This window comes from Salmo trutta, chromosome 7 (genome assembly GCF_901001165.1).
Source record: "Salmo trutta chromosome 7, fSalTru1.1, whole genome shotgun sequence".
Classification (NCBI taxonomy): domain Eukaryota; kingdom Metazoa; phylum Chordata; class Actinopteri; order Salmoniformes; family Salmonidae; genus Salmo; species Salmo trutta.
The window spans coordinates 41,827,271-41,853,142 of record NC_042963.1 but is presented as its reverse complement, the minus strand read 5'-3'; the positions used below and the strand labels follow the sequence as shown (position 1 = coordinate 41,853,142).

Here is a 25,872-nt window from a genome sequence, read left to right as displayed (position 1 = left end):
GCCGTGTGCACTACCCTCTGTAGCGCCTTGTGGTCGGATGCCAAGCAGCTGCCATGCCCAGTGGTGATGCAGCCAGTCAAGATGCTCTCAAGGCTGCAGCTGTAGAACTTTTTGAGGATCTGAGGGCCCACGCCAAATCTTTTCAGCCTCCTGAGGGGGAAGAGGCATTGTCGTGCCCTTTTCACGACTGTGTTGATGTGTGTTGACCATGATAATTCCTTAATTCATAACCTTAATATAATGTTGGTGAATCAAAAGAAACTGACCCAGAATGGCAGTACATACCGTAATGCATATAGCAATTTCCTTTAGTGGGGTCTAGTTGGATGGCCTTCAGAAAGAACCTCTCTGCTTCAGTCTTCTGACCCTACGAAGGGAGAGGAATTAAATAAATTGTCAGTATTTGTTGCCATTGAGATGCTTTTCATTTTATTATAATACATAATGATTTTGCTAAGCCACAAACTTAATGTAACATTAAATCTTAATATTACACCTTGTGTCATCCTAAAAAAGATTTACCCTCAAAGTACACAATGTCATGCTTGGCACAGCTGACTGCCTGGTCTGAGCATTTAATAATAACACACTTATATCTGTACAAATATATCTGTACACAGAGGCTGTGACTAATCCACTGCAGCTGAACGAGAGAGAGAGAGAGAGAGAGAGACAAACAGACACACAAAGAGAGAGAGAGCGACAAGAGAGAGACTAACAGACACACAAAGAGAGAGAGACAAGAGAGAGAGACAAACAGACACACAAAGAGAGAGAGAGAAACAAGAGGGAGAGAGAGAAATGTGTGCACACACAGAGATGGAGAGAGGGTGCGTAGAGTCGTTCTGGGTTACGTCACACAAGGAGTGACAGACAGGGTGACTGAAGCCTGATGAGGGGCAGCAGCAGCAGTGACAGATTGGGGCCCAGTGGAGCCCAGAGGAGCCAGTGCCCCGGGGGCCTCAGAGAGCAGGATCAGATTACAACTAACGCACAAAGGCTCCAGCCAACACAGCCAACACTGCCTCTCTCTGTCTCACACACACACACAACGCTGGTCTTATCTGTGTATCAGCTGCACTCTGATGGAGATGAAGATCACAATAGAGGTTCAACTAATCAATTAAAGCCTATAGAAACCTAAATATGAAATGCCACAGCATTTCACATTATGAACAAAAAGAGGCAAGAGCTCCCTTAATATTACATAAGCCAGTAACCAGAATAAATTATGTTTACGAAATACATTATATAGAATGAACACAAATCATTCATTTTAATTGCAAAGGCTTTGAACAAAAAGCCTTTATCCAAACACTGAAATCAGATTTGGAGGATTGCGTGCCTCATACATTTTTCACCGGGTTTACCTTCAATAACTCAAAAAGTACTCAACATTTCCAAGTGTAAATATTTGAGTGTATTCTCCATTGATGAGATGGAAAATTGAATTATATGTTTAATGCAGCTCAAGGTGCTCAAATTCACAAATAGTACAAAGCGCTCAGCTGAGGAGCAGCTGGAATAGTCAAAATCAAATCAAATCAAATTTATTTATATAGCCCTTCGTATATCAGCTGAAATCTCAAAGTGCTGTACAGAAACCCAGCCTAAAACCCCAAACAGCAAGCAATGCATGTGAAAGAAGCACGGTGGCTAGGAAAAACTCCCTAGGAAAAACTCCCTAGAAAGGCCAAAAACCTAGGAAGAAACCTAGAGAGGAACCAGGCTATGAGGGGTGGCCAGTCCTCTTCTGGCTGTGCCGGGTGGATATAGTCATAACATCAGCATATTTCTATTTATTGAAGTTCAAACAAAAAGCCTGTCAGGAAACCGTTATGACAATGTAATGCACTGGCTCTCATTGTTTGTGTGGATTTGAATCATGTAGTACATACAGGTAACTGCCAAAATAAAGGAAATAACAACATAATGTGTCTTAATAGGGCGTTGGGCCACAAGTCAGAACAGCTTCAATGCACCTTGGCATAGATTCTACAAGTGTCTGGAAATCTATTGAAGGGATGTGACACCATTCTACCACAAGAAATTCCATAATTCTGTGTTTTGTTTGGTGGTGAAAAAAACGCTCTCAGACACTGCTCCAGAATCTCCCATAAGTAGTCAATTGGGTTTAGATCTGGTGACTGAGAGGACTATATACACTGCTCAAAAAAATAAAGGGAACACTTAAACAACACATCCTAGATCTGAATGAAAGAAATAATCTTATTAAATACTTTTTTCTTTACATAGTTGAATGTGCTGACAACAAAATCACACAAAAATAATCAATGGAAATCCAATTTATCAACCCATGGAGGTCTGGCTTTGGAGTCACACTCAAAATTAAAGTGGGAAACCACACTACAGGCTGATCCAACTTTGATGTAATGTCCTTAAAACAAGTCAAAATGAGGCTCAGTAGTGTGTGTGGCCTCCACGTGCCTGTATGACCTCCCTACAACGCCTGGGCATGCTCCTGATGAGGTGGCGGATGGTCTCCTGAGGGATCTCCTCCCAGACCTGGACTAAAGCATCCGCCAACTCCTGGACAGTCTGTGGTGCAACGTGGCGTTGGTGGATGGAGCGAGACATGATGTCCCAGATGTGCTCAATTGGATTCAGGTCTGGGGAACGGGCGGGCCAGTCCATAGCATCAATGCCTTCCTCTTGCAGGAACTGCTGACACACTCCAGCCACATGAGGTCTAGCATTGTCTTGCATTAGGAGGAACCCAGGGCTAACCGCACCAGCATATGGTCTCACAAGGGGTCTGAGGATCTCATCTCGGTACCTAATGGCAGTCACGCTACCTCTGGTGAGCACATGGAGGGCTGTGCGGCCCCCCAAAGAAATGCCACCCCACACCATGACTGACCCACCGCCAAACCGGTCATGCTGGAGGATGTTGCAGGCAGCAGAACGTTCTCCACGGCGTCTCCAGACTCTGTCACGTCTGTCACGTGCTCAGTGTGAACCTGCTTTCATCTGTGAAGAGCACAGGGCGCCAGTGGCGAATATGCCAATCTTGGTGTTCTTTGGCAAATGCCAAACGTCCTGCACGGTGTTGGGCTGTAAGCACAACCCCCACCTGTGGACGTCGGGCCCTCATACCACCCTCATGGAGTCTGTTTCTGACCGTTTGAGCAGACACATGCACATTTGTGGCCTGCTGGAGGTCATTTTGCAGGGCTCTGGCAGTGCTCCTCCTGCTCCTCCTTGCACAAAGGCGGAGGTAGCGGTCCTGCTGCTGGGTTGTTGCCCTCCTACGGCCTCCACCACGTCTCCTGATGTACTGGCCTGTCTCCTGGTAGCGCCTCCATGCTCTGGACACTACGCTAACAGACACAGCAAACCTTCTTGCCACAGCTCGCATTGATGTGCCATCCTGGATGAGCTGCACTACCTGAGCCACTTGTGTGGGTTGTAGACTCCGTCTCATGCTACCACTAGAGTGATAGCACCGCCAGCATTCAAAACTGACCAAAACATCAGCCAGGAAGCATAGGAACTGAGAAGTTGTCTGTGGTCTCCACCTGCAGAACCACTCCTTTATTGGGGGTGTCTTGCTTATTGCCTATAATTTCCACCTGTTGTCTATTCCATTTGCACAACAGCATGTGAAATTTATTGTCAATCAGTGTTGCTTCCTAAGTGGACAGTTTGATTTCCCAGAAGTGTGATTGACTTGGAGTTACATTGTGTTGTTTAAGTGTTCCCTTTATTTTTTTGAGCAGTATAGTTTTCATGCTCATCAAACCATTCAGTGACCTCTTGTGTTCTGTGGATTGGTAACCAAAATAATGGCCTGCCCAGGATTTTCGTACATAACCCTAAGCATAATGGAATGTTAATTGCTTAATTACCTCAGGTACCACACCTGTGTGGAAGCACCTGTTTCAATACACTTTGTTTCCCTTATTTACTCAGGTGTTTCCATTATTTTGGCAGTTACCTGTACTTTGCAGATTTGACTGAGAAGTGAGGGAACTCTCTTTACCGGAGAAAAGTTGTCAAGAAATCTTTGCAGAATGTGAAAATAATATTTCCCATGAGCCCCTGTTGATGTTCTCATCTTTTGAATCCAATTTTGGCATTATCAGGCTTAGAGGAGTTCTATTCCTGAGTGGCTTGTTCAATGATATCCAGTTTCATGTCTAGACTGCTAACGAACATCACCATTTCAACATTAGAGCTCATTAGCTTTCCCCCTCACAACTGTCAGGTATCCAGATCAAAACATTATTTAGTGTGTGGGGGGAAAGTGGCGGGTTGTATCCATCCTAGTAGGTTCTTAAACTGGCTGTGCAGCACATCGGCCCACAGCAACAGCAGCAGAGAGAGATTCTTATTAACTATGTGTGATCGATGCTGATAGATGGCCCGACAGCCTGCAGTGTTTGAATGGACTGGAATCGATGGAAAAAACAGGTCTGTCTGTCTGTCTGTCTGTCTCCCACCACCCATATCCACTTCCTATTCAATATCAACTCATTATGGAGGTGAAATCTCCGGTTTTCACACATACTGCGCTTATTGTTAGTGTTGACCCCCTAATCTCCCGTGACATCAGACGTGGAACAGATGTGTACTTCCACTCTGGTAGCCATCAAGGTGATTATGAATGGAGCCTGCATCTGATTTGGCCCGGAAATGACTTGTGAATGACTGAGTTCAATAACACCCACCACCATGGTACACATCTCCACCCTCAGCTACACCCCTCCCTGCATGGGTTTCCGGATGTGGTGCACAGAGGTCAGCCCAGCAGGAGAACGACACCAATCTCCACTGCCTAACCCTGTCCCCCAATGCGCGCAACCCCTCCCCCAACCGACAATCCCCTGCCAGGATCTGAACTTAGGACCCTTGACAGGAAGGCTGTTTCCTCACAGTGGGGGTAAAGGGTATGGGAGTAGAGGAGGGGGTCACTTCCCTGGTGTGGTATTTGATCAAGACTAAACTCAGTCGTCATGAAGAGACAGTAGAGGTAGTGGTATGGTGGAAGGCCGGAGGTCACGATGGGGCTGATGGAGGTAGAAGGTGAAGTGAACATCTTCAAGGTAGCTCTTACAAACTTACACACCTGGGCCCTCATAGATACAAATGTGTGCTAGAACTCGTTGAGCCACTGCATTTCACACTACGCTCTGTTCTTTGAAAACCATCTCAAGACTATTGAGTCTGTAAGTCTGACAGCTCTCTCCTCTCCTCATCCCTGAGGTTGCATCATTTACACCCAGAGGAGAAAGAAGGCCCGGGTAAACCATTGTTGATCTCTGCCTGAGATTTGTATTGGTATTTATTATGGATCCCCGTAAGCTGCTGTCAAGGCAGCAGCTCCTCTTCCTGGGGTCCAGCAAAATTAAGGCAGTTTATACAATTTTAAAATCATTACAATACATTCACAGATTTCACAACACACTGTGTGCCCTCAGGCCCCTACTCCACCACTACCACATATCTACAATACAACATCCATGTGTATGTGTGTGTATAGTGCATATGTTATCGTGTGTGTGTATGCATGTGTCTGTGCCTATGTTTGTGTTGCTTCACAGTTCCCGCTGTTCCATAAGGTGTATTTTTATCTATTTTTGAAATCTAATTTTACTGCTTGCATCAGTTTCTAGATGTGGAATAGAGTTCCATGTAGTCATGGCTCTATGTAGTACTGTGCGCCTCCCATAGTCTGTTCTGGACTTGGGGACTGTGAAGAGACCTCTTGTGACATGTCTCGTGGGGTATGCATGGGTGACCGAGCTGTGCGACAGTAGTTCAAACAGACAGCTTGGTGCATTCAACATGTCAATACCTCTCATAAATACAAGTGGTGATGAAGTCAATCTCTCCTCCACTTTGAGCCAGGAAAGATTGACATGCATATTATTAATGTTAGCTCTCTGTGTATATCCAAGGCAGCACTTCTGAGCCAATTGCAATTCTCCTAAGTCCCTTTTTGTGGCACCTGACCACACGACTGAACAGTAGTCCAGGTCCGACAAAACAAGGGCCTGTAAAACCTGCCTTGTTGATAGTGCTGTTAAGAAGGTAGAGTAGTGCTTTATTATGGACAGACTTCTCCCCATCTTAGCTACTGTTGTATCAATATGTTTTGACCATGACAGTTTACAATCCAGGGTTACTCCAAGCAGTTTAGTCACCTGAACTTTCTCAATTTCCACATAATTTATTACAAGATTTAGTTGAGGTTTAGGGTTTAGTGAACGACTTGTCCCAAATACAATGCTTTTCGTTTTAGAAATATTTAGGACTAACTTATTCCTTGCCATCCACTCTGAAACGAACTCTTTGTTAAGTGTTGCAGTCATTTCAGTCACTGTAGTAGCTGACATGTAGAATGTTGAGTCATCCGCATACATAGACAGCCTGGCATGTTGTTAGTAAATGTCACGGTTGTCGTAGGGTAGAATGGACCAAAACGCAGCAGGAATATGTGCACAAAACAAACACGTACACAAAAAAACACAACAACTAATGACAGGCCGGTAAGGCACAAAGCTATACACAGCACAATCTCCCACAAAAACCCCATGAAAACAAACTCCTAATTATAGGACCTTCAATCAGAAGCAACGATAACCAGCTGCTTCCAATTGAAGGTCCAACCCCAATAAACTAAACATAGAAATACACTAACATAGAACAGTGCCCAAAAACCCTGGAATACATAAATCAAACACCCCTCTACATAGACACATACCCCGAACCACATAAACCAAATACCCCCTGCCACGACAAATAACCCCTATACTGGTCAGGACGTGACAGTAAAGATTGAAAAAAGTAAGGGGCCTCGACAGCTGCCCTGGGGAATTCCTGATTCTACCTGGATTATGTTGGAGAGGCTTCCATTAAAGAACACCCTCTGTGTTCTGTTAGACAGGTAACTCTTTATATATAGCAGGGGGTGTAAAGCCATAACATATACATTTTTCCAGCAGCAGACTGATCGATAATGTCAAAACCCGCACTGAAGTCTAACAAAACAGCCCCCACAATCATTTTTATCATCAATTCCTCATTTGTGTGCTATGCTTGTTGAATGTGCTTCCCTACAAGTGTGCTGAAAGTCTGTTGTCAAATTGTTTACTATAAAATAGCATTGTTTCTGGTGAAACACAATTTTTTCCAAAAGTTTACTAAGGTTTGGTAACAGACTGATTGGTCAGCTATTTGAGCCAGTAAAGGGGGCTTTACTATTCTTAGGTAGCGGAATTACTTTTGCTTCCCTCCTGGCCTGGGGACACACACTTTCAAGTTGGTTTAAATTGAAAATATGGCAAATAGGAGTGGCAATATCGTCCGCTATTATCCTCAGTAATTTTCCGTCCAAGTTGTCAGACCCCGGTGGCTTGTCATTGTTGATAGACAAAAAAAAAATCACCTCCTCTACACTTACTTTACGGAATTAAAAATGACAATGCTTGTCTTTCATAAATTGGTCAGATATACTTGGATGTGTAGTGTTAGCGGTTGTTGCTGGCATGTCATGCCTAAGTTTGCTAATCTTGCCTATGAAAAAATCATTAAAGTAGTTGTCAAAATCAGATTCAATGAATGATGGAGCTGAGTTTGCCTTTTTTCCCAAAATTAAGGTGTTCCAAAGCTTTTTTACTATCATTCTTTTTGTCATTTACCTTTGTTTCATAGTGTAGTTTCTTCTTTTTATTAAATTTCGTCACATGATTTCTCAATTTGCAATACGTTTGCCAATCGGTTGTGCAGGCAGACTTATTTGCCATTCCTTTACCTCATCCCTCTCAACCATACAATTTTTCAATTCCTCATCAATCCACAGGGATTTAATAGTTTTTACAGTCACTTTCTTAATGGCTGCATGCTTATTAGTAACTGGAATAGGCAATTTCATAAATGTGTCAAGTGCAGCGTCTGTTTGCTCAACATTACACACCACGGACCAACAAATATTCTTTACATCAACATAGGAATCGCTACAAAATGTATTGTATGACCTCATACACTATATTAGGCCCAGCCTTTGGAACTTTGGTTTTCCTAGATATGGCTACTATATTGTGATCACTACATCCGATGGATCTGGATACTGCTTTCAAGCACATTTCTGCAGCATTAGTAAAGATGTGATCAATACATGATGATGATTTCACTCATGTGCTGTTTGTAACTACCCTGGTAGGTTGACTGATAACCTGATCTAGGTTTCAGGCACTGGTTACAGTTTGAAGCTTTTTCTTGAGAGGGCAGCTTGACAAAAGCCAGTCAATATTTAAATCACCCAGAAAATACACCTCTCTGTTGATATCACATACATTATCAATCATTTCAGAAATGTTATCCAGATACTGACTGTTAGCACTTGGTGGTCTATAGCAGCTTCCCACAAGGGCTTTAGGTGAAGCAGATGAACCTGTAGCCATATTACTTCAACAGTATTTAACCTCTCTAGTACATGTGGGACGAACTCGTCCCACCTACGTAACAGCCACTGAAATCCAGTGGCGCGATTTTTGAATCGTTAGAAATGCTATAACTTCAATTTCTCAAACATATGACTATTTCACAGCTATTTAAAGACAAGAATCTCGTTAATCTAACCCCACTGTCCGATTTCAAAAAGGCTTTACAACGAAAGCAAAACATTAGATTATGTCAGCAGAGTACCCAGCCAGAAAAAATCAGACACCCATTTTTCAAGCTAGCATATCATGTCACATAAACCCAAACCACAGCTAAATGCAGCACTAACCTTTTATAATCTTCATCAGATGACACACCTAGGACATTGTGTTATACAATACATGCATGTCTGTTCAATCAAGTTCATATTTATATCAAAAACCAGCTTTTTACATTAGCATGTGACGTTCAGAAAAAGCATAACCACCGCAAACTTCCGGTGAATTTACTAACAGTTTGCTAAATTACTCACGATAAACGTTCACAAAAAGCATAACAATTATTTTAAGAATTATAGATACATTACCCCTCTATGCACTCGATATGTCCGATTTTAAAATAGCTTTTCGGATGAAGCACATTTTGCAATAATCTAAGTACATAGCCCGGCATTACAGGGCTAGCTATTTAGATACCCACCCAGGTCAGCATCCACCAAAATCACATTTCCTATAAGAAAGATGTTCTTACCTTGCTTGTTCTTCATCAGAATACACTGCCAGGACTTCTACTTCAATAACAAATGTTGGTTTGGTCCCAAATAATCCATCGTTATATCCAAACAGCGACGTTTTGTTCGTGAGTTCTAGAATGCTTCTTCGCGGTGTCGCGCATGGCGCATTGGCGTGTCAAAAATGTCTAAATATTCCATTACCGTACTTCGAAGCATGTCAACCGCTGTTTAAAACCAATTTTTATGCCATTTATGTCATAGAGAAGTGTTAATATTCCGACCGGGAGTATGCATTGAGCCTAAACAGCCGAATAAAATTTCTCCTCAGAAGCGACTCATGCACGCGCATCATTGAAAGGTCCTCCGAGCATCCACTTACAAAAGGCGATAATATATTTCAACCTGAGGTTCCCTCGTAAACCTTCAGTTATTTCGCGGGCTCTGAGAGCCTATTGGAGCCCTGGGAATTGTCACGTTACAGCTAAGATCCTTACTTTTCAATAAAAAGAGGTAAGACGCACGACTCCTTGTCAGACAGGGTACTTCCTGCTTGAAACCTTGTCAGGTTTTTGCCTGCCATAGGAGTTCTGTTATACTCACAGACACCATTCAAACAGTTTTAGAAAATTCAGAGTGTTTTCTATCCAAACCTGAACAATAATATGCATATTCTAGCTTCTGAGTTGGTGTAGGAGGCAGTTAAAAATGGGAACATATTTTTTCCAAAATTCTCAATACTGCCCCCTATACCAAACAGGTTAACATGAGATCCTCTCTAAGCTTTACAGAAATGTGGTTCTGAATATAAAATAGCAGCAACACCACCATTGGAATTTTTGTATTTTCTATACATTTTATAACCTTGTATTGCTACCAACCACTGTATCATCAAAGGTATTAGCTAAGTGATTTATAGAGACTGTCAGAATATGAATGTCATCTGTTCTTAGCACATTATTGATTTCATGAACCTACATATGTTAACGTGGGCTATTTTGAGAACTTTTCTTCTGGGATGCTTAATTGTTTTCATTGTTTTACTGGGAAGCTTAGCAGAAGTAGATATTCACATCTTATTTATGTGTGTGCAGGGTGAGCTGCACACAGTGGACTTCCTACTAGGGCACACCGCCTCAGTGCTAACAGTATAAATCCGGTTCATAGGCACATGATTACTGCATACAATAGCTGTAGGATGAGCAGAGGTTAGTTAGAGGAACATAAATTAGGTTACTTACATTGTGTCTACCAACGCCCCTGGTATAATGTACATTTGCTGAAGCATTATGACAACTCAGCGTCACAATGGTAGAGATTAACTGAGCTGGGCTTGGGTCATTGATAAGTCATTGTCTCAATGGAGCTTTATAATGCTGTGAAAGGATCCAGGAACCCAAATGATTTGGATGGATCTCATCCTCCTTATAAAATGTGTTTTGTTTCCAAAAGGTGTTGAAATTGTCAATGAAAGTTACACCCATTGAGCTGCAATAATCACTGTCTTTGGCTATGCCGGATTAAGTGATATTTCATGCTAACCTATAAAATGATTTCTCTGTAATTAATATTACCTGATTAAGCTAATCATGTAAATGTAATTAACTAGAAAGTCGGGGCACCACGGAAGAACGTTTATAGAGCCGTTATCTTCCGAATAAACTCTTAAAATACTTTGTAATATTTTACATCGATAGCAGTCAATATTAACCCTTGTCTTATTTTCAGTCTCATAATGAAAGTTGTAAATTCTTGGTTATCTTCACGAACCCTGGCTAACAAGTTGAATCAGCAATACAAAATTGGGTTTAATTATTTATTTACTAAATACCTAAACTAATCACACAGAATTACAAATACACCGAATACAAATGATGTCATACATGATGGCTGGTTACACAAAGGAAAGGGGGTTGGGCTTGAATGAAAGAGCGGGAAGACTTAGGAACAAACAAACAGCAGCTATGCTATCGTAAATACATTATCTTATGCATTCTAAATTACCGCCCATTTGGAAAAGGAAAATGCAATAAATATTTACTCTGAGCTGCGCTTCGGTAGATTGGTCGTAGATGCTGGCCGGGTTGGCCAACAGATCTTCCTGTACTCGGAAGAATGTCTCTGGTGGTAAATTGGATACGTGGTGGTATCTTCGTCCGTCTGTTAGACTGGATCCGTCGTCCGTCCTTTCCTAGCCCACGTCTACAGCGGCCGCTGCTAACTCAACGGCTAGGAAGTATCACTTCTGTAGTGAATTAGCTCAAAGTTCATACCATTCGCCACCAAAGCTCACGCCGAGGTTGGCTTAGTTCTGTACTTGACGTGTGTCCTTCTAACGTAGAGGCTGCAGACCTCACGTACTGGAACAACCTGGTTATCTTTTCGTCAAAGGCTTATATAGTGAAGAGGGGGGCAGGATGTGTTTCATCGTTTATAACCCCTCCTCTTCACAGGGGTGGGCCACTGATCAAGCAGGGCACTTTCCTTATGAAAACCCAAATCTCTCATTTGGAAGCTAAAATTACATTTAATCTCCTAACAAACAATTTCAATATCAAACATTTCAATTGCATAACAATTCCATGTGACTCTGATAACTAGAGGGTGGATACTTTCCCAGGTACAGTTTATGTCGTCCTGTCATCAGTCATAATGTCTCAGATGACAACTGAACTGACATCCATACTCATTACGTTCCAAAGCATATTTCCAACTGGTTTTATTACCAAAATATGGTTCCTTTCCCCATTTGTTTGATGTTCCCAGACTCTCTATATTTAACAGGACAGCAGTCCTTCAGTAGGGTCAGTAAGAGAGGGGAAGGGAGAAAGGTATTTATGGGGGGGGGGGGTCATAAACCTTACCCACAGGCCAACGTCATGACAAGGGTAAGAATCCTGCTAAAGCGTTCAATGCCACGATTCAGAGAGGGCACAGGGCCAGATATGATGGGTCTTTTATTAGTGTCTAGCAGGGAGTCAATCAGCTCTTTAAAATCCAGTTTCAACTGCCCTTCATAATGTAATTAAAACCCACATGGACTACGATAGAATCCATTTCCATGTCCTGACGTAGTACATTCGGGAGCAGCTTAGTAATGTAATTTACTCCAGCTCCGGGATAGGACATTGTTTTTGCACCAGGAACAGTCATATTTCTAACCATGGAGCTGCCCAAAATCATGGCTGGCGAGAAGGATGAGGAAATCCGTCCACTCCCATGCTTCATTCACAGGATTTGGAGAACCCTTTCTGGACGGGCGAGAGGCAGGATAACTTGAGCCGTTGCTCCAGGGCCTGGTGCAGGCCTCCGACAAATGGAGAAGCCCCGCTCGATCCAGAGCAGGGATGGAAGGTTTGCTGATGTCGACTTCGAAATCGTAGTAGTAGGCACTCCGGCCGCAGACACAGGTACCCCCAGCGACGAAAGCGCAGGAAGATCAGACTCCAGGACGGCAAAACTACTCGTTGTTTGTATCTGTATCTACAGCGCTGAAATCGTTCATTTATTTCCAATTGCAAAACTCATCTGGGACTAACTTCATTAGCTTGATGGCTAGCAGCTTAGCGGCTCTGTTAAGCAGGCTGTCTGTTAAGCGGGATTCCGGGACAAGAAATAGCGGTCCCAGCTGTTAAAAGCTAACCGCGTCATGGAATACATGCAAAAACAAGTTTGGTATTTATATTTAATGAATATTGGTTATGTTTTAGTCAAAAATAACAAAACGAGTGTTTCCTGCATAGTGTTGAGCCGCGCACTCTGATGACGTCACTTGTGTTCCAGGGATGATCGAGAAGAGAGGAATACAGGCATGAGCTCGGAATTCCCTGCTTTCCTCTAAATCAATATCCCTTTCTTTACTAAAACAACTCTACTTCACTCTCCAGTGTGTTTTCCCTTGCCTGCTCACTCAAGGGAAGTTTTTCTTCTTCTATTGTATATTGTTGTTCCCCTGGTGTATGATGAGACAAATCTACGTTTCAGAGATTGTATCTAATGGCTCTTGTTAAGAGACCAGTTCATGTCAGCTTTTCCCTTAAATGCCTGCTAAGCTGTTTGTTAAACTGACCACCACTCACTGACTACAGACAGGGAAATACATCTGGCAAGGTGGTCAATATGGAGAAAGATCATGTTCATCTACAGCCATTATTCCCTACAAAGGTAAATGAGTGATTGACAAAGATAAATGTGCTCTTTGTCTGGGACCCTGTGGAGTGAATTACCCCTAGCACACAAACCAGCCTTTCTCCTCTTAGTCCAACCCAGGTCAACTACGTGACCTTGGTGAATAGCATCTGAGTAGTCGGAAGACCCTGGAGGCCCAGAAGGCAGTAGAGTCCGGAGTTAGAGGAGGATCCACATCAGATCAGTCCCTCAGGGCTAATGTGTTGCAGGGGCTGGTTAGTTAGCTTTTGCAACCTGTGTTAGTGAAACTGATTAGGGTTCAATATGGAGTGCCGGTTTAGGCAGTTGTAAAGAATCAGTCCCGGGATTTTGTAACAGACTTTAAAAACACACAGGGCAGCCGTGACATCAGTTTCAATCAGGAAGCTATCCCCACAGGACGATGGGGCACCTTGAGAAACTCAATGTGACCCCCCCCCCCCCACACACACACACACAGGCCATTGATTATCTGCATGCACACTCTCAGGCTCCATGCAGAGCTGAATAAGAAAGCCAGGAAGAGAAGGAGGAGCAGGAAGATGATGATGATGATGACGAAGAATTTACCGTGAGGGCCAGGAGTTTGCCATAGGTCAAGTGTGCTGGGATGTGGTCTGGCTTGGCTCTCAGGGACTCTCTGTACCAGTGCTCGGCCTCGGTCAGCTTGTTCAGTCTCATGTAGGCCTCTCCTGTGAGGGGAAGTGAGGCGTCAGGTCAAGGTTCAGAGGTTAAGGAACCACACGTCTTCCCATTGTCTTACTAAGGAATCCAATGACAGCTAGGGTAGTCATGCAGAAAGGCCTGCCATCACTTCAGTGCACTTTGAAACCCGATACCAAACTCGTGTTTTATTAGCTAAAGGACCTTTTACTAGGACTAGGATCATAACAAAATCGCAAAGTGAAGGACGGCTTTTGAATTTGTCTGCATCAGTTGAATAGTGTCCCACTAAAAGCCTAGATAGGATCACAATATGTTTTATTAATATCCTATAACAAACTCATAATACCTGCTCAGCAACAATCCTATAAAAATAGTAATCGAACTAAGGTGGATTTTCAGATCCCCATGTGTTAGTTGGATGGAGTTCTATGGGATGTCTAAAGTATTTCAGAGTAGGAGAACAGGCATGGGCCTGACTCAGTCCTTTGCTATGACTGGCCTGAGCTGATTGTCTGATATGTTGCTGATGACATGTGTAGAAACACCCTTCCTGATTCTTCAGACAGTATCTGATATCTCGTCCAGCCTTGAAGACTCTACCCCCACCTGAACAAACAGTCCCTCTTTCTTTCTCTCTCCTGCCCCTGACACATTTTATAACTGCATTTCACGACATAGTCGGGTAATTGGGGAAAACACAAGCAAAAACAATACTTTAAATGTAATGATCAGAGGAATAATACTGGGATAGGGGACGTGACTGCGATAAGTTTCACATGAACTTGTAACAGGGGTCTTATTATTTTTTTTCGTTTTTGAGAGGAGTGCTAATTGAAGCTAGATAATAAATTGGGGATTATGGCGAATCATTTCCACTGATAAGAAACAGGAGAGAAACAACAGGTGGCTGGTGATGAATGTTGACCTGCTGACCTCTGAGACGATCAACAGACGTCCTTCATTAGCAATGGCCTGTAATCGACCTTTTAATATACCTCTAAATACAGGGTACTCAAGCATGTAGTGGTATCAAATATAAGACCCCACTTCCATTTTTGCTCATGATAAGGATCAGAGTTAATGCAGTCTTTTGTAAGCAAGTATATAAAGTATCCAAGGAAAGCCAGCTTTATGTTGGAGTAGATATCTTTCAAATTGTTCTGCATAAGCAGAAACATTTACTGTATGTCCTAGTTGGGTTACAGAATACCTAGACTTCATTTATTTCCTTTCCAGCAGCTAATATAATACTGTACATTGAATGTTATGATAAGGGCAACATGAGTCGCTTTATCTACATATTTGTCAGACATGGTGTAACGCAGAGCTAGTAACAGCAGAAGACTGTGTGTGGTCAAACGGGCTTTGTGCCTCTCTATTCTACCATCAGATTCAGATGGAGGTCTATGAGGAAGCATAGACATGGACATAAAATACTTAGTGACACATTTTCCAAGGAGTTGAAAATCACATCTAGTGGAACATTCCATTGCCCATTTGAGCGGAGGGGGGTTTTGGCAGATAAAGACCCAACTTTGACCCAGACTGCCATGTACACTGACGAAAGTTCCCCCTCTTGAGAATGACAAACAAAATGGCAGCACCCAAGTGAATTGGACTGTAAATAGATAGGAGTAGGTGCGCCAAACATTTAAATGAGCTCCTCAGAGTAATGTAAAAATCAGCTGCAAGAAATATGGGAAAATGCCACAACATCCACCCTGCTAATGCCCTTACAGCTTTCAAACTGTGGGAGGCGATTTGCTAACGATTTCTCAGCACCTCTGTCAAGCTGAATTTGACTCCACTGGTGAATGTGCTGTACTAAGGGGGGTTGCTGGAATTCAACAAGATGAAGAGTGAGCGCAAGAGAGGGAGGGAGGCAAAGAGAGACTGAGAAGAAGAAAAAAGAGAGAGGGAGAGAGAAGACAGAGAATGACAGAAAGAGAGAAAGAGTGAGTAAAAGAGTGAAAGAGAGAGAGAGGAACAACATGGGGGAGCCACAGAGAAGGAAAAAGGCAGAGCGGGACATGTCAGCAGGCCCATTGAGTGACAAGAGTGCTAGTGGAATTGAAAATTATTGCATTTTGAAATCAAAAGTCACAATTTAGTCTGCAGCAATTTAGTCTGCAGCTGCTTTCACATGACTGTAACACGAGGAGCGCAGTTATTATCGTTAACGCGCTGTGGAAACCTCAACATCGGGGCCTCAATGGGAGCGTTGAGTTGGAGCCACACACCCGACTTTGATGCTGGTTTACACGTCCAATCCTGGCTTGAGATTTATAAGACATTATGAAAACAGAGCACCTCTAAAACCAACGGCCTTCAGCAGTCTACACTCTGCTACACGAAAACGGGCTAATGTGTAATGCTTACTGTAAGCATAGCTCAGCTGACGAGCTCAAGACCCTGGCCCCAATCAATGCAACTCAATCCTGTGACCCCCTTCAGGTGGAATAAAGTTCAACAAACTCAGCCAGAAGTGCATGGACCCAAGCTGACAACCAAGAGCTGATACAATGATTACAAATGTACCCCCCACACCTCCAATCTACCAATCTTCTATTCCATTCTTTTTTCTCCTCACAAAAAAATCTAAGCTTGTGTGTTTAGTTTGAGAGAAAGATAATTGCCACTTACCCATCATGTTATAGAGGCTCTGAGGTGCAAATTGTCTTGGCATTTTCTGTATTGCTTCTTTATACACGGAGAGGGCCTCCTATGAATGAATAAAACAAAAGGAACCATCCGTTAGGCACGAGGAGCCAACCATGTCAGGGCCACAAGTCCTTTGTCTACTGCAGCCTGGGCCCTCACAAGCTGAATGGAAGCATGGAATCAGAGGTCACTAAGAGGTGGTTAAGACTTGGTGGAGGAGAAAAGATCTATCCTCTCCATGACATGGCCAGTCAGAGAGCTAGTGCAGTGTCACAGCCTCTCTCTCGCTAAATCCCAAGGCAGTGATTCCCTTTAGGCTCTATGAGTGGGTAGGCTTAGCGGAGTTGCCAACAACCAGATGCATCTGGTTTTCAAGGATACAGCTAATTCAACCTAGCTTCCTCATCTGCTGAAAACCAGATTCGGGAACTCCACTCAGGCGTTTTCCTTTATGCCTGCTACGCTAGGTTAATTAGTAGGTATACTAGTGTAGAAGGTCAGTGGGTAGTGAAGCTTTTCTCCTGACAATTTCCACAATCTCAGAACGGGTACACTGTTTGACCTGTTTGTGTATGATTAGTGTGTGTGTTCCTGTGAGTACGCTTGGTGTGTGTCTCCCTGTGTATGTGTGTGTGTGTGTTCCTGTGAGTACGTTTGGTGTGTGTCTCCCTGTGTATGTGTGTGTGTGTGTGCACCCCTGTCTGCTCCCCTATCCTACCTCCTGGTACCCCTGCTCATGGAGCAGCTTTCCCAGGTTGTACAGGCAGCTGGTGACGGAGCTCTTGTGGGTGTGGGGGTCCTTCAGGTTCTCGTCAGGGATGTCGGCGCAGGTTAGGAAGGTCCTCTTGGCTTCGTCTAGTCGCCCCTGGTTCATCAGGACGATCCCCGTGTTCAAGTAGGCGGCTACAGGGGGGAACGAGAGACATATACGTGCTCCATTACGTGATCAACATGCAGCCAGAGAGTAATTAGGCTCTATGGGGCTGAAACTAGTCATTATCAAACTTCTTTCTGAATAAATTGGCCAGCCACTGTGGATCAATTGGCTGCCGCATCCATGGGGTGCCAATACATATTCAACACTCATGGGGGATGGAATGTGGAAGGGAGTGTATGGGGTGGTCGTGGCTCCACCAATACTGTATGTGTACATCGGCATTTCAAGATGAACTGTACGCTAGACTAAAGTTCTACCTAGCCCCTATCCTCAGTTCTCTCTGTCCTTCATCCATCCAAAGAGAACTGGTCTAATCAACAATCCTTTTGTAGGAATAAATTGCATATATCCCCCTGGCTAGAGTGTTGCTGAAGACAGTGTCCATAAAGGATGTGTGTCTGAAAGAGAATGGACATGAGAACAGTGGGAATGGAACTGGATATCATTAGAGTATCATCATGAAGCTGCCACGTTGGAATTGTTAATGAACAGATTCTACATTGCACCAGCTGCCAGCTAAACACACTGAATTATGGTACAACCTGGACAAATGACTTTTATTATCTGATTGACTCTCATACCTTCACTTCCATTACCCCCCACCACCGCTTTAGTAATAGATAGGATCATTGCATAATGAACGAGAACTACAAAGTGTGATCATCATCTTGATTACATTCATAATTATTAATTACACTTTGGGAGACAAAGGAAAGGACTCCACCGCTTGTTGATGATCGGTTAATATAGAAAACTATAGGGGAATAATTTAGCACATGACCAGTGGAGGGTGAGAGTGACTTCTGCTAGCCAGGCAGTGTGACAGCTGAACCTTACTGATACAGTAATGAGCTAGCAGGAAGCATGCTTGAAAGAGTTTCCTCAAGGTAAGACTTAAGGAAAACTACCACCATTAGGGGTTAAAGAGAGAGGGAGAGAGGGAGAACGAAGGAGAAAGGGGGAGAGGGAGAAAGGTGAGAGGGAGAGAGGGAGAAAGGGGGATAGGGAGAAAGGGGGAGATGGAGAAAGGGGGAGAGAGGGAGAAATGGGAGAGGGAGAAAAGGGGGAGAGGGAGAGAGAGATAGAGAGATAGAGAGAGAGGCTCTGACTTTGAACTGGATTCATAATAAATACAATTGTGTAATAATTGAATCTGTTGACATGAGTGGTCCTTGAACACCAATCTACAGGCTGTGTTCAATCATTCATCCAGTAATGGAGCAAGCTTGTCTGTGTCCTCCCTCCCTCCCCCATTGGCAGATGCCTGGACACCTGCGCTGTGCAAACACAAGAGTTTGAAATTGTCAATAAAAAGAGGAGCGGTACTTACAAGCCAGAGTTGGCCTGCTCCCAATGGCCAGCTTATAGTAGTGGAGTGCCTCAGAGAACTTGTTGTTTTCTTGTAGCAGCAAACCACTGTAACAGAGAAAGTTAGGGACTCTCATTGCTACAAATCTCAACAGAAGTGTGTGTCTGTTAAGAATGAAAAACATAACATAAGACAACTAAATGTAATATAGTTTCCTAGAAAATACATTACTGTAAAATGAAGTGCTACCAAATCTTTAGTTCAGTTCTAAACAATCTAATTCTGTAAATAATCTAAGGATCTGTTGAGTAACATCTAAAGCCCTTGATGCTAGTGTTGAGTATTGACTGTGTGCTTCCTGTTGTCCACCCCTCAGGCTGACACAGCATGATTAATAACCTACTGTCACAGAAACAGCACCCAGGGGAATACAAAGCACCATTACCTCTCTGTGAAGACCACTGATCATTAGACAGTCGTGTGTGCCGGGACAGACTGGGACCAGAAATCGGCCCCGTATTTCTAACACATCGGCCCTTTTTTCCCCCTCAAGGCAAAAAACGGACCAGCCCATCTGGTATTTTGGGCAAATGCCAGATGGCCAGTCCGCCCCTGCGTGTGTGTGTGTGTGTGTGTGTGTGTGTGTGTGTGTGTGTGTGTGTGTGTGTGTGTGTGTGTGTGTGTGTGTGTGTGTGTGTGTGTAAGGAGAGACAGTCCTGCTCATGTATGCATACAGAGTCTATAGACACTCACAGGTTATACAGCATGTCTGCCATGTTCCTGCGGTAGTAGAGGGCATTCCTGTATGCCTGCTCCGCCTCCGCCATCTTGCCCTGGTTCTTCAGGACATTCCCAAGGTTGCCCCATGCTGATAGAGGGAGGAATAAAGTAATTAAGGTTAACAGGGTCAACCAACATGGCTGCCCGCCCCTTTTGGACACACTATCACTTTCTGGGTTTACAGTTTGTTATCTAGCCTGGTCCAAGATCTATTTGTACTGTCTAGCCTCGTCATGTCAAATGTCAAGTCAAATAATAAACATAGGAGTTGGTAAGACAGTACAAACTGATCTGGGACCAGGCTAGTTTTGACCCTCAGAGGACATTGTGCAGGCTAAAACAGAGGGCATATCTGCTGCTACTGAACTACTGGGCTTAGAGACTGAGGACAGAAAGAGTTGATGGCGCACCTGGGAGTTAGTGTGTCAAAGAGCCCAATTATTCCCTAACAGAAAAGGAAGAAAACAATGGCTCCCCCTGACACTCTATAGTAGATTCATGGCATTACTGGAAAATGGATTGCAGATTAATTGACAGGTAAATTGGGTCTTGAAATGCCATAATAGTGAAAATTATAGGAATGAATCTCGTAGGCAATTTTCAGTTGTCAAGTGGTAATTGTATATTCTATTTTCCTGTGGAAAATACATCTATATCGATTACTGCTTTACCTCACATATAGAGGAAAATGCACATAGCCTGACAACCAAATTGACTGAATAGTGTTTCCCTTCAATATTTTAGCTTGAAAACTAAATCCATACTGCTTAGTATGGGCAGTTGGAATCCATCCTGTATATATATGTGCTTATGTTCTTATACACTATTTAACTGTGTCTATATACAGTACAGCTGAAGCCAGGGCACACTGGGGCAACAGTAAGAGCACTGTGAACAGGCCTGACAGAGAAAAATCATCCCCTTAGACACGGTTTCTTCTTGTTCTCCTGATGGCTGTAAAGGAGGGGAAAGTAAAATAGAGCTTATAGTAGTTACCGGGTTACCCGTGTAGCATCTCATTCAAATGTATCAAGCGCTCACTTATACCAAAGGCTCCTTTGAGCTGTGCATTATTTATTAGTTAAGGCGTCTGAGTGAGATATCCCAAAAGTCACAAATTCAATATTAGCAAAGCCAAGCAGAGAAAAAAAAAGACAAGAACTTTATTGTAAACACAATATTAAACATTTTAAAATAAATATGCTAGAACAGAAAATGTTCTAAGTGGTGTTACCATCCACTGTGAATTTGTTAGGTCTCTTTTACTGTGTTTTCTCACAGAACTCATTCTCAATGCTTAACGAGCGTATCACTATTTCAGAAATGGTATGAGGACAGTGAGCCAGGGAAGGAACGTAGCTGCCGCTCTGCTCTGCGGTGGCAGGATAAACAGCTGTCATGTCTCAGCTCTGCCGCAACATGTCCTGCCGTTAACTCTGTCCATAGCCCAGGAATGTAGCTGCCGCTCTGCTCTGCGTTGGCAGGATAAACAGCTGTCATGTCTCAGTCCTGCCGTTAACTCTGTCCCTAGCCCAGGAATGTAGCTGCCGCTCTGCTCTGCGTTGGCAGGATAAACAGCTGTCATGTCTCAGTCCTGCTGTTAACTCTGTCCCTAGCCCAGGATCACTATCTCAAGAATAACACTAGTACACTACTAGTTATTCAGTATTATCTTTGGATGACCCTGAATTTGAATGTTTGAATATTCAAGTATTCTAGTTTCCCCTCATTGCCAGTCAAGCAGGGATGTCAATGAAGATGCCCTCCAAAAGTAAAAAGGAGATAAACTGTAGTCTGCCTATAGTGAGGGATTTAGTAGGCTTACAATGGAGGCCTTGTGTTGAAAGGTCCTTCAGCCATGATATACTGCCTGGAGAGGATAAACTGTCTGGAAGTAGACATACTGTAAACAATTTAAAAGGTAGCGCTTAACACTCATGATTCCTCATGAGCTCCCGAGTGGTGCAGCGGTCTAAGGCACTGCATCTCAGTGCATGAGGTGTCACTACAGACCCTGCTTCGATTCCAGGCTGTATCACAACTGGCCATGATTGGGAATTCCATAGGGCGGCGCACAATTGGCCCAGCACTGTCCGGGGTAGGCCGTCATTGTAAATAAGAATTTGTTCTTAACTGACTTACATATTTTTTTTTAATTACATCTCAGGGTACATCTTGAAAATAACACTTTCGTTCAATCCCAGGAAGTAGCTATCACTTAACTTGAAGCTACTCTAGGTCATACATTCAACCTGTAAATATATTATGTGAGAATGTTGACCTTTTTCAGGCAGCTCTAAGCTACATTATTCAGTGCAGAAGTTATGAAAGCTCATCTGACATGACACACACTAGCCTGTTGAACACCTTTTAAAAGCACACTCAGGCTATGCAAACGTCACAGTCTGAGATGTTGTGTGAGAGTGTGTCTGTGTGTGTCGATCTGTCTGTGTATTACCTTTAGCAGGGTTAAAGTATATCCCTGACTTGTAGAGCATCTCCTCGTTCTGCCAGTCTTGGTTCCTCAGCACTGTTTTAACCCCAAACAGTAGGACCAGGGCAACGCTACAGTACACCACCACAGTCCTGGAGGAGCTCCACCTCAGCCGTACGTACAGGGCCCTCAGCCCCACCGCCAGCAGCAGACAGAAGCCCATACTGGGGATGTACAGTACCCTCTCTGCTATCACAAAGCCCACGTAGAAAAACAGGTTGGTGGCAGGGAGGAAAGGGACGGCCAATAGACCCAAGGAGAACACCACTACGTTTTCAGTGGTGGGCAGTGGAGTCCTGGTGACGTAGTGCTTTTTGGTACCGTTCTGTGCACTAGCAGTGCGAGGCTCTGTTTCAGAGTTTGTGTGGTTGGGAACATCGGGGTGGTGGCAGCTGTGTCCATTGGTGTGGGACCTCCCGTTCCCGTTGGTTACATGATGGGCTTTTCCGTTGGTCTCCTTGCCCTTGACCTGGCGGGTGCGAAGCCCAAACCAAGCCAGAAGGAGCAGTCCCACATAGAAGGCCACAGTATGAAGGTTCCTCCAATCGGTGATGCTTCTGATCAGAGGCAGGGCGTCCATGGACCAATCGAAGCTCAGGGTGTTTGGGCACAAGAGAAGCCACATGTTGACGGCGGGCAGATAGAGGAAGGTTAGAGTCCGAGTGAGGAGGGATGGGGAGTCCCCCGCTGGGTTGTCTGAGTTGGAGAAGTTGGGCGGTTTGTTACCCATCCAGTAGAGGCGGTAGGCCAGCAGAACAGCCCCCCAGACAGCCAACAGCAACACACTCAACAGCAGCTGGACGTTCCTCCTCTAGAAGAGAGAAAACAACAACAGAGCTGAAACTAGGAGGAACGGCAATCGACTGGAAAGCTACCAGCAAAGGCAAGAACAAATATTATGAGACGCTAGGGCCAAAGTAGTTTTCTGGTTGGTTGGTGATTTTTCTGACTCTTGGCATTTGATTTTGATCCAGGCCATGTTGGTAAATCGAGCATAAGATTGAATGTAATTTAGAAGGAAAAAAACACAAGAGTCTGTTATGTAACGTTATGTGGAACAAAAGCTGTGTTCGTGCACTATTTGTCCAGCCAAGTGTTAGACTGCAGATTTAGAATGCATTGCAAGGAAAGTCAACTACAATTGATTTTATTGTTATGTTTTGGCTGTAATGTGGGGTTTTGAATACCCATGAACAGGAAGATATCAGTTAAACGTGAACGGCTTTGTTGCTGGGGCTTATAAACCAAACAAATCAAAAAAGAAAGGGGAAAAATGCCCTGTGACTTTGTCTTTGATTCAAGCCAAAATAATCACGGCTATACTGGATTCATTGACTGTTGCTGAGCAAATGTGGTCTTACATCACAGCATTCCCTTATTCTGTGTGTTATCTTTCTCCTCACACACCTGGCCTTAGACATGACTAAATAAACACCAGAATACAGGCCAATAGACATTCCTATTCATCATAATGCAGGCTTGATATTAAACACTTTCTGAAACTCCTGCATGGAAATGATTATGAAGTATTGAGTGTTTGAAACTTGTGCACGTTGGTGGGAGTGCAGAAAAAAACCTGGCCTATATTGTTCCCAATAGAACTGTTCCTGCTGTAGGATCAACTAGTCTTTCATACTGGGTTTATTTTGGAAGTCACACTCCTGCTAAGAAATCTTTATGGCTTCCCTTCCAAAATATGGTCTGCTAATACATGCAGGGCAACATCCATTTGTGCCCTGCAGTGGTGCTCTGTATTCAAGGGAGGATGATCTCATACTGGTACAGTACACAACAATGAGTCTAGCATACAGTACATGCATTTCATGTCCCAGCAATGCAGTAATTGACTGATTTCCCTATAGAGATTCAATGTAGAGGATAGGGACATTACAAAGCAAATCAAATCAAATGTTATTGGTCACATGCGCCAAATACAACGGGTGTAGACTTTGCAGTGAAATGCTTACTTATGAACCCATTCCCAACAGTGCAGAGTTAAAAATATGGACAAATATTTGCAAAATAAAAAAAGGAAATAGTTGTAAAAAAATTAACAGGATACATACAAGAAGTACCAGTACCAAGTCAATGTGCAGGGGTACGAGGTAGTTGAGGTAATTGAGGTAGTACAGTATGTACATGTACATGTACATGTAGGTAGCGGTAAAAGTGACTAGGCAATCAGGATTAATAATAAACAGAGTAGCAGCAGTGTTTTTGGTGTGTGACAGTGTTTCTATGTGTGAGTTTGGGTGTGTGTGGCATCAACATGCATGTGTGTGTGTGTGTGTGTTTTGTGTGTGTGAGAGAGTACAGTATGCAGTGTGTGTGTGTTGGAGTGTCAGTGTAGTATGTGTGAGTGTACGGGTAGTCTAGTGAGAGTGCATAGAGTCAGTGCAAAACAATTACGATAAAATAAATTATAAAGGGGGTCAATGTACCTTTTACGCGTAGCCATTTGATTAACTGTCCAGCAAAAAGCCCTGCAGCGTTTTTATTTATTTAACCTTTATTTAACTAGACAACTCAGTTTAGAACAAATTCTTATTTACAATGACGGCCTACCAAAAGGCAAAAGCGTTGCAATTGTCTTTAATTCTTATCATTCCTTACAGATCTCAAGATTTCAGGTTTACACATAATAGAGTATTTGTTTTTATTCCCCATGTGCTGTACAGTATTCCTTTGGTAATATACACACAACCCTTCTTTACCATTACATGGAAAGCCATGGCTAGTGTACAGCTGAAAATCATGTTAAGTCCATTTGATGTCCCCTCTTCCATCTCTCCATGCCAAATAGATCACAGTGGCTAATAAGAGTATCCTCAGTCAGACTGTGAACATGGGGTCCTAGCTCTGCCGGTTGCAGTGCAGGGGGCTTCAGGGCTTCTATGAGAAACGGGCAAGGCACAAGGCCAAGTGCATCATAGAGGACCCCATGCACATGCTTGCTGCCCCCCCGGAAGGAGATTAAGGGTCCCACTGTTCAGTAAGAATAGGAATAAGGTAAGTTTCATTCCATCAGCCACCAGACTGCTGAACAGTGGGACATAGGACAGATACAGGCCAAACACACAGTCAGACAGTAGGCCGCAGAGACTTTGAATATGTGAAAATGTAAATGTGTGACTTGTGTACTAACTTTCCAGTTTTTCGTATTGAATGTAATATGTTGTGTTGTGTTTGTGTATTTGAATGCTGACATTACAAAATGAATTTCCATGTAAATGGACAATAAAGTATATCGTATCATATCATCTATGATCATATACGGCATGTTTCAGCTGCACTGGGGGTCTATTGATTTTTCCCTCTGTCTTTTGTCATCGCAGAGTGATTCAGTGAGGAGAGGCGTGTATCCTCAGGAGAAATGGGACTAAAGGGGCAGACTCTCCTGTCATCTGCCACTGATCATTAGCAATTATGTACAGTACAGAGTCAACAGACAGGCCTTCAGCTAGGCTTCTATCACAATACAATAGACAGACTTGTACTGTTAATGAATTGTTCACACAAAACCACAAGTTATGCTACTCACCTGAAGAGATACAAAAGAGAGCAATTCATTCATCCCTAAATAACAATCATAAAGATACTACTTGAGGAAACCATAACCTGATTGGTAGCTGTCACGACTTCCGCCGAAGTCAGTCCCTCTCCTTGTTTGGGTGGCGTTCGGCGGTTGACGTCACTGGCCTTCTAGACATCGCTGATCCACT

At 43.4% G+C, this 25,872-nt stretch overlaps 1 protein-coding gene across 1 annotated transcript in view; it reads right to left on the bottom strand.

The window, feature by feature from the left end:
- The window catches only part of LOC115197416 (protein O-mannosyl-transferase TMTC2), a 180,374-nt gene that overhangs the window by 27,843 nt on the left and 126,659 nt on the right, over positions 1-25,872 (bottom strand). The window contains exons 3-9 of the mRNA XM_029758920.1: positions 22,115-22,961; positions 19,630-19,744; positions 18,898-18,983; positions 17,349-17,533; positions 16,613-16,691; positions 13,874-13,995; positions 286-367 (exon numbers count right to left, since the gene is read on the bottom strand). Of these exons, the coding sequence (XP_029614780.1) occupies positions 286-367; positions 13,874-13,995; positions 16,613-16,691; positions 17,349-17,533; positions 18,898-18,983; positions 19,630-19,744; positions 22,115-22,961 (1,516 nt within the window). The remainder of the gene's footprint in view (positions 1-285; positions 368-13,873; positions 13,996-16,612; positions 16,692-17,348; positions 17,534-18,897; positions 18,984-19,629; positions 19,745-22,114; positions 22,962-25,872) is intronic.